The 16848-nt window shown below is 46.2% G+C and overlaps 1 protein-coding gene across 1 annotated transcript; it reads left to right on the forward strand.

The window, feature by feature from the left end:
* Positions 1-2394: 2394 nt before the first annotated feature.
* On the forward strand, positions 2395-11458 carry LOC139249588 (probable G-protein coupled receptor 139). The gene is made up of 2 exons (XM_070872527.1): positions 2395-2545; positions 10560-11458. Exons 1-2 carry the CDS (start codon positions 2395-2397, stop codon positions 11456-11458), a joined length of 1050 nt encoding a protein of 349 aa, XP_070728628.1.
* Positions 11459-16848: the final 5390 nt, after the last annotated feature.

Genomic DNA, 16848 nt, shown 5'->3' on the forward strand with positions numbered 1-16848 from the left:
GGATAGACGCAGATCTGGAACTTTGTGTTCGCAGGTACAACACATGTGCCCAGCTGGGCCATGCGTCCAGGGAAGACCCCTTAGCCCTTGGCCATGGTCCGCCAAGCCGTGGACACGCATCCATGTGGACTACGCAGGTCTTTTCATGGGGAAAATGTTTTTGGTTGTAGTAGACGCCTAATCCAAATGGATCGAATGTGACATTTTAAATTCAAGCACATCCTCTGCCACGGTAGAAAGTCTACGGGCAATGTTCGCCGCCCACGGTCTACCGGACATCTTGGTCAGCGACAATGGCCCGTGCTTCACAAGCACTGAATTCCAGGACTTCATGGCAGGCAATGGAATTAACCATGTTAGAACGGCACCGTTCAAGCCGGCCTCAAAAGGCCAGGCAGAACGAGCAGTGCAGATAATCAAACAGGGGATGCTCAGATTCCAAGGGGGTTCCCTATAAACCCGCTTATCACGCCTCCTGTTGGCCAATAGATCCCGACCACACTCGCTCACAGGGGTTCCACCCGCAGAGCTACTAATGAAAAGGACGCTCAAAACCAGGTTATCCCTTATACACCCCACCATGAAAGAAATTGTCGAGAGCAGGCGCCAGTCACAATATCACTACCATGACAGGAATGCGAGGGCGCGATGTATTGATGTAAATTACCCTGTTTTTCTCCTCAACTACGCTGCAGGGCCCAAATGGCTCGCAGGCACTGTGGTTGCCAAAGAGGGAAATAGGATTCTGGGAGTTAAACTTACCAATGGACAAATCTGCCGCAAACATATGGATCAAACAAAAAGGAGGTTCAGCAACACCATAGAAGAAGCAGAGGAAGAACACGATATAGAGTTCACTCCACCACAGGTGACCGAACACCGGAACCAAAGGGAGGAGAGCCCAGTCACTGTGGGCAGTCCGGACAGGCCTGAGGCACCGCAAACAGCAGACACTCAGGCCAGCGCCCAACAACCGGAGCCCCAACTCAGGCGCTCTACAAGGGAGCGTAAACCACCAGAGAGACTCAACCTGTGATCCCAATAAGACTTTGGGGGGGGAGGTGATGTCATGTATTGAACCAGCATTGTAACCCATGTATAAACTGACCTAAGTTGTACACCGTGAGAACACTGACCACTAGGTGGGAGACACTCCTAACCTGGACCTTCAGGTATAAAAGGGGAAGCTCCACCCACCTTCATCACTTGAGTGCTGGGTAATAAAGGACAGGTCACAGACTGACCTTCTCTCAAGCATGGGCCTCGTGTGCATTTATACTGTGTAGTAAGGACGTATTAGTTAGGAATCTCAGAGCCAATCCTTTCCGACTGTTACACAAATGTGCCCCAACTCCACTGGGGCTGTGCTGCTGGAGGAAGTGGACCAACACTGGGATGGTGTTGGGAGAATCCAGAATGTTGACTGCTAGGGATGGATCTCTGAATAAGATTATGATTATACAAGACTTCAATGTTTCGAGAGCATTTCATGGTGTTTTTGAGATATTTACATAGTAATTAACTCAATGGTTAATATTTAAGCAATTTCCCTTGATTCCTTGGGATCAAACCTTTGCTTCTTTTATTATTCCTCCCCTCGATAATGGAGATGCTTGACTGGGTAAGGTCATACTTTACAAATAACCTGTTGTTCCTGTTCGAGTGTCAGATAATATAGACCGTCCCGGGAATGAAATTCCTGGACTGAAGTGGAAGGACTGTAATCTAGAGGGCTTGGAATGGAATTCCTGGACTGAAGTGGAAGGACAGTAATCAAGAGGGCTTGGAATGGAATTCCTGGACTGAAGTGGAAGGACTGTAATCTAGAGGGCTTGGAATGGAATTCCTGGATTGAGGCTGGAGTTGTGTCACGTACGCGAGTCCCATTGATCCATTACAGCGACCATCGCTCAGATACTGCTGTTTGGGAACATTTATTGATTGGGAATGTTTTGACCCTGCTGGCCTGGGATCCAATGCATCAGAGAACAAGGTTGGTGCAATCCGTCTTTTCATCTTTTATACCTCCTTTGTTTCTGTCACTTTCGCATCTTTTGTTCTCAATTTTAATTCAATACAGGAATATAAACTATGTTATCTTTGTCCTCGGTATTTTATGGGTGTGTAAAAAATCACACATTATCTCCCTTTTAATTTAAAACTGTGTACAATACGGTGAGCTGGATTAAGTTGCAGTGAAATATTGTGTTGACAATGGTTCAATGAGTCTGTTTGTTCAATGTCTGTGATTAATGTCAGTTACAGTGATGCCTAATGATGTCATCGGGGATTTCGCTCTACTCGATGTAAGGAGCTCCCTTCAATGTTTCACCTCACACAATCAGCAGGTCTCCTCCAGCACAGATACCAGAAGTGAGTCACAGAAGGGAAGTCATGGTCGTACCTCCCGCCCCACCACCGCCTCCCATGACTGAGGAATATCTAGCAATTGTTGCTGGATTTCATCTAAAAGCGAAGATAAGAATATTATTGTTCGACATACAACGTATTTACTATCCTCTACTGGCTGCTTTTGGTGTTCCGAGTAAGTATCTATGTTCAGTTATTAAATATATAAATCATGTTTCACTGTAATATCATTCTTGCTCTGTACCAGGGGATAATCCATTATTAATGGTATTCTGGCTTTCAAACTGCTGCATTTTGTTTACGCACGTGTTGTAGTTTAATAAGACTGGCACATCCTCACTGCTGTTAGTGTATCTGGGACCTCGCTGTTAGTGTATCTAGTAACTCGCTGTTAGTGTATCTGGGACCTCACTGTTAGAGTATCTGATACCTCACTTAGTGTATCTGGTACCTCACTGTCAGTGTATCTGGTACCTCGCTGTTAGTGTATCTGGTACCTCACTGTTAGTGTATCTGGTACCTCGCTGTTAATGTATCTGGTACCTCGCTGTTAGTGTATCTGGTACCTCTCTGTTAGTGTATCTGGTACCTCACTGTCAGTGTATCTGGTACCTCACTGTCAGTGTATCTGGTACCTCACTGTCAGTGTATCTGGTACCTCGCTGTTAGTGTATCTGGTACCTCACTGTTAGTGTATCTGGTACCTCACTGTTAGTGTATCTGGTACCTCACTGTTAGTGTATCTGGTACCTCACTGTCAGTGTATCTGGTACCTCACTATTAGTGTATCTGGTACCACACTGTTAGTGTATCTGGTACCTCACTGTTAGTGTATCTGGTACCTCGCTGTTAGTGTATCTGGTACCTCACTGTTAGTGTATCTGGTACCTCGCTGTTAGTGTATCTGGTACCTCACTGTTAGTGTATCTGGTACCTCACTGTTAGTGTATCTGGTACCTCGCTGTTAGTGTATCTGGTACCTCGCTGTTAGTTAATCTGGTACCTCGCTGTTATTGTATCTGGTACCTCGCTGTTAGTGTATCTGGTACCTCGCTGTTAGTGTATCTGGTACCTCACTGTTAGTGTATCTGGTACCTCACTTTTAGTGTATCTGGTACCTCACTGTTAGTGTATCTGGTACCTCACTGTTAGTGTATCTGGTACCTCACTGTTAGTGTATCTGGTACCTCAATGTTAGTGTATATGGTACCTCACTGTTAGTGTCCCTGGTACCTCAATGTTAGTGTATCTGGTACCTCACTGTTAGTGTATCTGGTACCTCACTGTTAGTGTATCTGATACCTCACTGTTAGTGTATCTGGTACCTCGCTGTTAGTGTATCTGGTACCTCACTGTTAGTGTATCTGGTACCTCGCTGTTAGTGTATCTGGTACCTCACTGTTAGTGTATCTGGTACCACGCTGTTAGTGTATCTGGTACCTCGCTGTTAGTGTATCTGGTACCTCACTGTTCGTGTATCTGGTACCTCGCTGTTGGTGTACCTGGTATCTCACTGTCAGTGTAACTGGTACCTCACTGTTAGTGTATCTGGTACCTCACTGTTAGTGTATCTGGTACATCACTGTTAGTGTATCTGGGACCTCGCTGTTAGTGTATCTGGTACCTCGCTGTTAGTGTCCCTGGAATCTCACTGTTAGTGTATCTGGTACCTCACTGTTAGTGTATCTGGTACCTCACTGTTAGTGTATCTGGTACCTCACTGTTAGTGTATCTGGTACCTCACTGTTAGTGTACCTGGTACCTCGCTGTTAGTGTATCTGGTACCTCACTGTTAGTGTATCTGGTACCTCTCTGTTAGTGTATCCGGTACCTCACTGTTAGTGTATCCGGTACCTCGCTGTTAGTGTATCTGGTACCTCACTGTTAGTGTATCTGGTACCTCGCTGTTAGTGTATCTGGTACCTCACTGTTAGTGTCCCTGGAATCTCACTGTTAGTGTATCTGGTACCTCACTGTTAGTGTATCTGGTACCTCACTGTTAGTTTATCTGGTACCTCACTGTTAGTGTATCTGGTACCTCACTGTTAGTGTCCCTGGAATCTCACTGTTAGTGTATCTGGTACCTCACTGTTAGTGTATCTGGTACGTCACTGTTAGTGTATCTGGTACCTCGCTGTTAGTGTATCTGGTACCTCCCTGTTAGTGTATCTGGTACCTCACTGTTAGTGTATCTGGTACCTCGCTGTTAGTGTATCTGGTACCTCACTGTTAGTGTATCTGGTACCTCGCTGTTAGTGTATCTGGTACCTCGCTGTTAGTGTATCTGGAATCTCACTGTTAGTGAATCTGGTACCTCGCTGTTAGTGTATCTGGTACCTCACTGTTAGTGTATCTGGTACCTCACTGTTAGTGTATCTGGTACCTCACTGTTAGTGTATCTGGTACCTCACTGTTAGTGTATCTGGTACTTCACTGTTAGTGTATCTAGTACCTCGCTGTTAGTGTATCTGGTACCTCGCTGTTAGTGTATCTGGTACCTCGCTGTTAGTGTATCTGGTACCTCACTGTTAGTGTATCTGGTACCTCACTGTTAGTGTATCTGGTACCTCACTGTTAGTGTATCTGGTACCTCACTGTTAGTGTATCTGGTGCCTCGCTGTTAGTGTATCTGGTACCTCGCTGTTAGTGTATCTGGTACCTCACTGTTAGTGTATCTGGTACCTCACTGTTAGTGTATCTGGTACCTCACTGTTAGTGTATCTGGTACCTCACTGTTAGTGTATCTGGTACCTCACTGTTAGTGTATCTGGTACCTCGCTGTTAGTGTATCTGGTACATCGCTGTTAGTGTATCTGGTACCTCGCTGTTAGTGTATCTGGTACCTCACTGTTAGTGTATCTGTTACCTCGCTTTTGGTGTATCTGGTACCTCACTGTTAGTGTATCTGGTACCTCACTGTTAGTGTCCCTGGTACCTCACTGTTAGTGTATCTGGTACCTCACTGTTAGTGTATCTGGTACCTCGCTGTTAGTGTATCTGGTACCTCGCTGTTAGTGTATCTGGTACCTCACTGTTAGTGTATCTGTTACCTCGCTGTTAGTGTATCTGGTACCTCACTGTTAGTGTATCTGGTACCTCACTGTTAGTGTATCTGGAACCTCACTGTTAGTGTCCCTGGTACCTCACTGTTAGTGTATCTGGTACCTCACTGTTAGTGTATCTGGTACCTCACTTTTAGTGTATCTGGTACCTCACTGTTAGTGTATCTGGTACCTCACTGTTGTGTCCCTGGTACCTCACTGTTAGTGTATCTGGTACCTCACTGTTAGTGTATTTGGTACCTCACTGTTAGTGTCCCTGGTACCTCACTGTTAGTGTATCTGGTACCTCACTGTTCGTGTATCTGGTACCTCACTGTTAGTGTATCTGGTACCTCACTGTTAGTGTATCTGGTACCTCACTGTTAGTGTATCTGGTACCTCACTGTTAGTGTATCTGGTACCTTGCTGTTAGTGTATCTGGTACCTCGCTGTTCGTGTATCTGGTACCTCGCTGTTAGTGTATCTGGTACCTCGCTGTTAGTGTATCTGGTACCTCGCTGTTAGTGTATCTGGTACCTCACTGTTAGTGTATCTGGTACCTCACTGTTAGTGTGTCTGGTATCTCGCTTTTGTGTCCCTGGTACCTCACTGTTAGTGTATCTGGTACCTCACTGTTAGTGTATCTAGTACCTCACTGTTAGTGTATCTGGTACCTCACTGTTAGTGTATCAGGTACCTCACTGTTAGTGTATCCGGTACCTCACTGTTAGTGTATCCGGTACCTCACTGTTAGTGTATCCGGTACCTCACTGTTAGTGTATCCGGTACCTCGCTGTTAGTGTATCTGGTACCTCACTGTTAGTGTATCCGGTACCTCACTGTTAGTGTATCCGGTACCTCACTGTTAGTGTATCCGGTACCTCGCTGTTAGTGTATCTGGTACCTCGCTGTTAGTGTATCTGGTACCTCGCTGTTAGTGTATCTGGTACCTCGCTGTTAGTGTATCTGGTACCTCGCTGTTAGTGTATCTGGTACCTCGCTGTTAGTGTATCTGATACCTCGCTGTTAGTGTATCTGGTACCTCGCTGTTAGTGTATCTGGTACCTCGCTGTTAGTGTATCTGGTACCTCGCTGTTAGTGTCCCTGGTACCTCACTGTTAGTGTATCTGGTACCTCACTGTTAGTGTATCTGGTACCTCGCTGTTAGTGTATCTGGTACCTCGCTGTTAGTGTATCTGGTACCTCACTGTTAGTGTATCTGGTACCTCACTGTTAGTGTATCTGGTACCTCGCTGTTAGTGTATCTGGTACCTCACTGTTAGTGTCACTGGTACCTCGCTGTTAGTGTATCTGGTACCTCGCTGTTAGTGTATCTGGTACCTCACTGTTAGTGTATCTGGTACCTCGCTGTTAGTGTATCTGGTACATCGCTGTTAGTGTTTCTGGTACCTCGCTGTTAGTCTATCTGGTACCTCGCTGTTAGTGTATCTGGTACCTCACTGTTAGTGTATCTGTTACCTCGTTTTTGGTGTATCTGGTACCTCACTGTTAGTGTATCTGGTACCTCACTGTTAGTGTCCTTGGTACCTCACTGTTAGTGTATCTGGTACCTCACTGTTAGTGTATCTGGTACCTCGCTGTTAGTGTATCTGGTACCTCGCTGTTAGTGTATCTGGTACCTCACTGTTAGTGTATTTGGTACCTCGCTGTTAGTGTATCTGGTACCTCACTGTTAGTGTATCTGGTACCTCACTGTTAGTGTATCTGGAACCTCACTGTTAGTGTCCCTGGTACCTCACTGTTAGTGTATCTGGTACCTCACTGTTAGTGTATCTGGTACCTCACTTTTAGTGTATCTGGTACCTCACTGTTAGTGTATCTGGTACCTCACTGTTGTGTCCCTGGTACCTCACTGTTAGTGTATCTGGTACCTCACTGTTAGTGTATCTGGTACCTCACTGTTAGTGTATCTGGTACCTCACTGTTAGTGTCCCTGGTACCTCACTGTTAGTGTATCTGGTACCTCACTGTTCGTGTATCTGGTACCTCACTGTTAGTGTATCTGGTACCTCACTGTTAGTGTATCTGGTACCTCACTGTTAGTGTATCTGGTACCTCACTGTTAGTGTATCTGGTACCTCGCTGTTAGTGTATCTGGTACCTCGCTGTTCGTGTATCTGGTACCTCACTGTTAGTGTATCTGGTACCTCACTGTTAGTGTATCTGGTACCTCGCTGTTAGTGTATCTGGTACCTCGCTGTTAGTGTATCTGGTACCTCACTGTTAGTGTATCTGGTACCTCACTGTTAGTGTATCTGGTACCTCGCTGTTAGTGTATCTGGTACCTCGCTGTTAGTGTATCTGGTACCTCGCTGTTAGTGTATCTGGTACCTCGCTGTTAGTGTATCTGGTACCTCGCTGTTAGTGTATCTGGTACCTCGCTGTTAGTGTAACTGGTACCTCGCTGTTAGTGTATCTGGTACCTCGCTGTTAGTGTATCTGGTACCTCGCTGTTAGTGTATCTGGTACCTCGCTGTTAGTGTATCTGGTACCTCGCTGTTAGTGTATCTGGTACCTCGCTGTTAGTGTATCTGGTACCTCGCTGTTAGTGTATCTGGTACCTCGCTGTTAGTGTATCTGGTACCTCACTGTTAGTGTGTCTGGTATCTCGCTTTTGTGTCCCTGGTACCTCACTGTTAGTGTATCTGGTACCTCACTGTTGTGTCCCTGGTACCTCACTGTTAGTGTATCTAGTACCTCACTGTTAGTGTATCTGGTACCTCACTGTTAGTGTATCAGATACCTCACTGTTAGTGTATCCGGTACCTCACTGTTAGTGTATCCGGTACCTCACTGTTAGTGTATCCGGTACCTCACTGTTAGTGTATCCGGTACCTCGCTGTTAGTGTATCCGGTACCTCGCTGTTAGTGTATCTGGTACCTCGCTGTTAGTGTATCTGGTACCTCGCTGTTAGTGTATCTGGTACCTCGCTGTTAGTGTATCTGGTACCTCGCTGTTAGTGTATGTGGTACCTCGCTGTTAGTATATCTGGTACCTCGCTGTTAGTGTATCTGGTACCTCGCTGTTAGTGTATCTGGTACCTCACTGTTAGTGTATCTGGTACCTCACTGTTAGTGTATCTGGTACCTCGCTTTTAGTGTATCTGGTACCTCACTGTTAGTGTCACTGGTACCTCGCTGTTAGTGTATCTGGTACCTCGCTGTTAGTTTATCTGGTACCTCGCTGTTAGTGTATCTGGTACCTCGCTGTTAGTGTATCTGGTACCTCGCTGTTAGTGTATCTGGTACCTCACTGTTAGTGTATCTGGTACCTCACTGTTAGTGTATCTGGTACCTCACTACTGTCCATCACAGTGCAGTCGGCTATTGATTTTGTAAATGATATTGGTCCATCAAGATTCAAATGTTCTATATTGAACTCAAGCAAAGATATTGGTTGAGACACTTTATTTCCCGAATTTCCGAATCCTCGCTACACTGCACATTTGTATCAGATCAGAAGCAGGTTTTCTGCGTTTCGGGAACTTGTCACCAAATGACGACAGGTGATTGACCTGAAACAGTCACTGTGTTTCTCTCTCCTCAGGTGCTGGCTGACCTGTTGATTATCTCTCAGATTTTCTATTTTTATTTCAGACGTTCATCATCCACGGTATTTTACTGTTGTGTTCACCGAATGCTCGCCATGTTTACTTTCACACAGTGCGAAGAACAAATCCTGACAGATCATACACACCTTCTTAAATCACTGAAATATCTCCTATTTTCTATGTTTCTCCTATTTTCTATATTTCTATAAAGGTTATCCAGGGGTATGAGGGAAAAGCGGGGTATGGTGTTGAGATAGAGGATCAGCCTTGATCATATTGAATGGTGGTGCATACTCGAAGGGCCGAATGGCCTACTCCTGCTCCTATTTTCTATGTTTCTATGTTTCGAATCATTCATTTCCAGCCAGTGCCTCATTTTCCACATTCTCCAGTTCTGCATTACTGCCACTGCTTCTGATGGTTGGAACAGATTTATCAGGGTCATTTTCATTCTCACTAAATGCTCATTCAGTCAGATTTCCAGACATTTATTTGCAATCTTTGTTTTGAGTTTACAATTGCCTCTCATGTATGTCTGCCACAGCTCAGTGGGTCTCTCAGTGAGAATCGGAGTAATTCTCTGTTGTGCCCTGCTTTCATTCAGCATAAAGAATGTCAGCTGATTGTAACTGAAGTATTAATGATCAAACAATCCTTTGATATTTTTCCATCTCATATACTATGCACAAGTTGGAAAGCAACATGTGAAAGAAAACAAGAATAACTCTTATCCATTTGTGTTCAGATACTTTACAGAAACATTGGGCAGCACTTTACCTGTGGAATAAGTCGTCCGATTTCGATGCTAAAACAAAGCATTTAGTTGGACATTCCCTGGTCAATGATAACCATTTATTTTATTCAGAGTCCATTCTTTGCCATGTTATTCGGAAATTCTTACTTTCAATGAGCGACAATTTCAACAAAAAGGTGTAAAGCTCATTGTTCAATATACTTCCTGCAGCCCAGTTATCTTTCTAACTGCTGTACATTTGTATTTAATAACCTAACATCGTCATATTAGCTTCATACATTTTAAGTAGAACCACCTGTAATTATTGCAAGCCAAAATTGCAGTCGATGTTTATTTCTGTTACACTCACTTTCAGTTCTAAATAGAATCCAGATCCTCAGCAGGAACAAGAATACAATGAGGGTCTCCCTCCCTCTCCCCCCATCACCGCCCCCTCCCACCAACACAGCGGCACAGAAGCGAATCCCACCGCTCTCGGTGCTGACTGATCCCGGGACACGAAGGCTTCCTGAGAGGTTCTTGACCCGTGTGCCCCTGTTACCTTGGGCAGTGTTGTTGCCTGCTGAGCTAAAGGTAGATCCATCATTTAATGTCTCATTGATCAAACATCTGTTCATTTCATGTTGTCTTTATCCCCATTTCATTTATTGATTCCTTATTATTTTTGCAATAAACCCTGCATTCATTTCCTCAGGTACGAGAATTAGATTATATCATTTCATGTCACTAATGATTTGCAGATTGCAGACCGAATCCCATCAATCTTCTGCTCTTGCTCCCAGCCTGATGTTTAATTTAACTGGTTATTTCCTTTCCTCACAGTGAACTTAGTGACGATAATGATCCTGTCCCGGGGAAAGTGTGGACTCTCCAAATGTGTCACTCGTTACCTGGTGGCCATGGCAACAGCGGATCTACTGGTCGTGATCCTGGATCTGATACTGAGGCACATTCCGATTCGTTATAGGGAACAGTTTATTTTCGTGTATTCCATCCCCCTGTGTAATATCCACGCCATCCTGCTCTATGCAGCCACAGACTGTTCTGTCTGGTTCACCGTCACTTTCACCTTCGATCGATTTGTGGCCATTTGTTGCCAGAAGCTGAAAACTAAATATAGCACCGAGAGAACGGCGGCTGTGGTTCTGGGAACAGTGACTGTGCTGAGCTGTTTAAAGAACATACCCTGGTATTTTATGTTCTCAGGTTGGTATGTGCTTGCTAACGACCCATGGTTTTGTGATCTGTATCACACTAATTATACATCACTGGGCTGGGCAGTATTCGAACTACTTCATTATATTCTAACCCCGTGTGTCCCATTTATTCTGATCCTGCTGCTCAATGCTCTCACTGTCAGACACATTTTAATGGCCAGCAGAGCTCGCAGGAAACTCCGGGGTCACAGCAGTGGGGAGAGTCCCAGAGACCCTGAGATGGAGAGTCGCAGGAAATCCATGATTTTATTGTTTGTTATCTCGGGGAATTTCATCCTGTTATGGGCAATGTATATGGTGGCTCTTGTGGAAAACCGGATTGGTTGGATTACACGACATGTAGGTATACCTGTGTTTGTAACTGAACTGGGATACATGCTGCAGCAGCTGAGTTGCTGTACAAACACTGGTATTTACGCCGTGACACAGACTAAGTTCCGGGAGCAGTGGAAGAATGTGCTGAAATATCCCTTTGTTGTAATTGTAAAATGCAGTAAACGATAAGAAGCAGCAGAGACTTTACAGCCTCAGAACTCAATGCCGCCAGATAATGGGGGGGAAATCCCGGTTGGGGGCTTCCTTCGGACAAATGCCTCCGACCGGAGAATATTTTACGTAAACCTTCGATTCCCATCCGCGGCCTTCATTCCATGTGTAGCGTTAGGGAAATGGCCTTCCCCATACGTACAGTAAAGCTGGAGTCACATGGGCCTGAAGCACCAATCACGCTGCAGTATTCTCAGTGATAATAATGGCAACTCGCTTTTTCAGAGTTCCCATTATTATCAATGTGAATAAACACCTCAATATTGAAAAGCAACAGAATAAATTAAAAAACACATCACATATTTAAAATTAATTGAAATTAAAGTCAATTAAATGTTTTGTTACAAAAATGTTTTGGAATTTTTTGAACATGTTTCAATAAGGTTTAAAATAAATGATCCTTGGTGGAAAGGGTTTTTAATGTAAAAATATGTATTTCAGTTTATTTTTGATATGTTTTAGAACTCTTACACTGGTAAAAGTAATGTATCGACCTGCTTTTACCTGGTTTAAGAGTTTGAAGGACATTCTCTGGGCATGATTTGGGCAAATGACCCAATCTCACCCACACAAATGGTCTTCTCCCCGGGATATGGAGAATCCATATGGAGAAATCTTTGACAGATCGGAAAAGCCTGTTTCCGGGGCATGTACACTTGGGCCTGACCCGGTGAGGCCGGAATTTAAGGCCCATTGTGTCCGAGCCACTCTCCCTCATGGTGAATATTATCACACTCACTCACACACTGTCTACACAGGGCTCCCTGGGCGGGGAGTGACAATCTGTCCGGATCCTCTGCAAGGTCAGCAGTGACCTGCAAAAGGATGGCACCCCCTAAAGTACCACCTAAAGTAGCTGGTCTCCCGCCTGCACTAAGGTGGCGACATCCGTTGCCTAGACAATGGGGTAGTGTTCCTCAGGACCACTCCCTGCCTCACATATGGATGTTCTCACTCGCGCTCGGCACAGAATATACAGCTCTGGTACCCAGCACAAAGCTGGCGGCAGGATCTATTCCCATTGGCTGGTTGATGTCACTGACCTTCCCCTTCCCAGAAGTGAGGCCAGGTGAGTTACAGCGAGAGTCGAGGGCAGCAGCAGATAGAGGTTTGTTCACCAAAGCAGTGAGTGAGTGGCTAGGGGGAGCCACTCGGCCCGGCCCTGCACCAATCCCCACAACCCAGCATGGTAAGGAGGAGGTCCAACACCAGGTACGATGGCAGCTCCTGTTGGCCAGGCTTTACATCAGTGCCTGAATCTGACTGCAAGAGACCTACGTCTGTCTTCACTAATCGTTTTCTCTTCACATATCTGTGGAAGATTTTGCAGTAAATAGGAGCACGATTAGTCCATTGAGCCCCTCGAGCCTGCCATGCCATGCAAGATCGTGGCAGGTGGAGGCTTGTAATAAATGCACCGAAAGAATCCTGGGCGATTTTAACCTACATATTGATTGGACAAAGCAAATTGGCCAGCGTAGCCCCGAGGAAGAGTTCATAGAGTGTATCCTGGATGGTTTCCTTGAACAGCATATTGCAGAACCAACCAGCGAGCAGGCTATCTTAGATCTGGTGCAGTGAAATGAATGACCATAACATGGTTCAATTTGAATTCTGTTGGGCGGTGAGTAAGTTAGTTCTCAAACCAGTGTCCTAAGCTTAAATTATTGAGAAAACAAAGGTATGAGGGCAGAGTTGGCTAAAGTGGACTGGGAAAATAGATTAAAGTACGGGACGGTTGATGATCAGTGGCAGACATTTAAGGAGATATTTCTTAACTCGCAACTAAAATATATCCCAATGAGATGGAAAGACTGTAAGAGAAGGGACAACCATCCGTGCCTAACTAAGGAAATAAGGGATGGCATCACATTGAAAACAAGGGCCTGCAATGGGCCAAGATCAGTGGGAGACCAGAGGATTGGGAAATGTTTAAAAGCTAGCAAAGAACAAATACAAATATGACAAAGAGAGGGAAGATAGAGTATGAAAGTAAACAAGCACGGAATATAAAAACACAGTACGAGTTTCTACAGGTACATAACAAGGAAAAGAGTGGCTAAAGTAAATGTTCATCCCCTGGAGAATGAGACTGGGGAATGGTAGAGACGTTCAACAAATATATTGTCTCCGTCTTCACTGTCGAAGCCACTGAAACATCCCAATAGTGGATAAGCAAGGGGCTGTAGGGAGGTTGGAACTTCATACAATCACTATCGCTAATGAAGTAGTACTCAGTAAAATAATGGGACTAAAGGCGTACAAGTCCCCTGTGTCATGTATTTAACCATCTTGTAATGATTTGGTCATGTAACTGTAACTCATGCACACTGTACCTGTACCCTAGAAATGCACACCCTGACCACAGGGGGTCAACTTGCGGGAGACACTCCTCACCTGGGTTTCCAGGTATAAAAGGGCAGGTCCCACCCAGGGTCAGTACTCCTTGGTACTGGCAATAAAGGTGAAGGTCACAGAGTGACCGTGTCTGATATATCCATGCCTCGTGTGAGTTTGTAGTAAGGTGCAGAGACACTACATTTGGCGACGAGAATCGGGAATCACCGAACCACGAGGATGGCCACCGGTGGCACAGAGGAACGTTACTGTGTGGGTGAGGACTGAGACAACTTCGTGGAAAGACTCCAGCAGAGCTTTGTCACAAAGGACTGGCTGGAAGAGACAGCGGCTGACAAGCGGAGGCCACATCTACTGACCAGCTGTGGTCCACAGACGTATGCGCTGATGAAAGACCTGCTCGCACCCCAAAAGCCGGCGGACAAGTCTTTTGAAGAGCTCAGCCAGCTGATCAGTGAGCATCTCAAGCCGGCAAGTAGTGTACACATGGCCCGGCACCAGTTCTACTCTCACCGGCACCGGGAGGGACAAAACATCTCGGACTTCGTGGCGGACCTGCGGTGCTTGGCCAGTTTCTGTAAGTTCTCTGATGCCTGCAGGGGGGAGATATTAAGGGACTTTTTCCATCGAGGGCATTAATCATGCCAACATTTTTAGGAAGCTCATAGAGACCAAGGACTTGACTTTAGAAGGGGCGGCATTGAAAGCTCAGACCTTTATGGCAGGGGAAGAGGAGACCAAGCTAATTTACGCACACAGCCCTGGTCCCAACGTGGCGATGGACCAGGGAGTTAACATGGTGTTCGCGTCTCGGGACCCCGCAGGCAGGCAAGGGCATTTTGAAACCGCCCATGCAGCAACAGGCTCTAGGGTGGGCCCACAACAGGGACAATGGAGAGGGGATCGGCAATTCACGCCATCTCGAGGAACAATGCGTCCCGCGATGGGACCATTAACACCCACCATCAGAGTAGAAACAGCCAAATGGGCAATCAAAGGGGAATGCCGGGTAATCGTCCCTTTGTTAACAACAATCTCAATCTCAGCTCATGCTGGAGGTGCGGGGGGTAGACACACTGCAAGAAGCTGCAGGTTCCAGCAATATACCTGTAGGATTTGTAATGTCAGTGGACACTTGGCCAGGATGTGCAAAAAGGCAGTAGCGAAGCTAATCTGCGAGACAGAGGAACCAGACGAGGGATCTGCAATGCAGGATGATGCCTGGGGAAAAGCCATGGATGCTGAAGTTCAGCGGGTTCACGTGGCTGATGTCCACAGCTCATACACTAAACATCACCCATGATGATGAAAGACTTACTGAATGGCATCCCGGTGCACATGGAGCTGGATACGGGAGCGAGCCAGTCACTCATGAGCGCCCAACAATTTAAGAGACTATGGCCACACAGAGCTAGCAGGCCCAAACTGGAACACATTGGTGTAAGTCCGTAGCTGCGTCTCAATGAGATCATCCCAGTGCTGGGCAGTGCAAACTTGGTGGTAACATATAATGGATCACAGAACCGGCTGCCACTCTGGATCGTTCCGGGAAATGGTCCCGTGCTTTTGGGGAGGAGTTGGCTAGCTGGGATGAAATGGAAATGGGGGGATGTGCACGTCATTTCATCCGTGGAGCGAAGTTCATGCTCACAGGTCCTGCAAAAATTCAGGTCACTGTTTCAACCCAGTGTCGGAACGTTCAAGGGCACTAAAGTAGTGATACACATCACTCCGGACGCCAGACCAGTGCACCACAAGGCCAGAGCGGTGCCGTATGTGATGCGTAAAAATATTGATTGTGAATTGGACAGTCTGCTCAGAGAGGGCATCATTTCGGCCGTTGAATTCAGCGACTGGGCCAGTCCCATCGTTCCTGTGTTTAAAGCAGACGGCTCGGTCAGGATTTGTGGCGACTACAAAGCCACCATCAACCGAGTGTCGCTGCAAGACCAATACCCGCTCCCGAGAGCGGAGGACCTTTTTGTCACGCTGGCAGGTGGTAAGCTGTTCACGAAGCTGGACCTCACTCCGGCCGACATGACTCAGGAACAGACTGAAGAATCCAAGCTTCTGACCATCATCACGACACACAAGGGATTATTTATCTACAACAGGTGTCCATTTGGCATTCGTTCGGCAGCAGCTATCTTTCAGAGAAACATGGAAAGTTTGCTCAAATCCATCCCTGGTATGATTGTGTTCCAAGACGACATTCCCATAATGGGTCGAGACACCGAGGAACACCTCCACAACCTGGAGGAGGTGCTACGCCGATTGGATCAGGTAGGCTTGCGGCTGAAAAAGGCCAAGTGTGTGTTTTTGACCACAGAGGTCGAGTTTTTGGGCAGGAGGGTTGCTGTACACGGGATCAGGCCCACTGAATCAAAAACTGAGGTGATTCACCGGGCACCCAGGCCTGGAAACACGTCGGAGCTGTGATCATTCCTGGGACTTTTGAACTATTTCGGGAACTTTCTGCCGAACTGAAGCATGTTGTTGGAGCCGTTACACATGTTCCTGCGTAAAGGTTGTGAATGGTTTTGGGGGGACTGTCAAGAACGGGCTTTCAATAAGACGAGGAACCTGCTGTGTTCCAATAAACTGTTGACTTTGTATGACGCCTGTAAAAAAATGGTTTTAACGTGCGATGCATCATCCTACGGGGTTGGGTGTGTGTTGCAGGGTAACAATGACAGCCAACTCCAACCGGTGGCTTACACCTCCAGGTCGCTCTCCCAGGCAGAGCGTGGATACGGCGCGGTCAAGAAGGAGGCACTCGCGTGTGTGTACTGTGTGAAAAAGATGCACCAGTACCTCTTCGGTAGACCGTTCGAGCTAGAGATGGACCACAAGCCGTTAACATCCCTGTTGTCCGACAGCAAGGCTGTCAATGCTAATGCATCAGCTCACATACAGTGCTGGGCCCTCACACTGGCTGCGTATAACTACACCATACGGCACCGGCCAGGCACCGAAAATTGCGCTAACTC

The sequence above is a fragment of the Pristiophorus japonicus genome, unplaced genomic scaffold (assembly GCF_044704955.1).
Source record: "Pristiophorus japonicus isolate sPriJap1 unplaced genomic scaffold, sPriJap1.hap1 HAP1_SCAFFOLD_328, whole genome shotgun sequence".
In the NCBI taxonomy this organism is placed as follows: domain Eukaryota; kingdom Metazoa; phylum Chordata; class Chondrichthyes; family Pristiophoridae; genus Pristiophorus; species Pristiophorus japonicus.

Excerpts from the sequence above, each read along its gene's own strand:
- LOC139249588 (XM_070872527.1), top strand. The coding sequence starts at position 2,395 with ATGGTCGTACCTCCCGCCCCACCACCGCCTCCCATGACTGAGGAATAT. Across the intron at positions 2,546-10,559 it reads GGCTGCTTTTGGTGTTCCGA|TGAACTTAGTGACGATAATG; the intron begins GTAAGTATCTAT and ends CTTTCCTCACAG.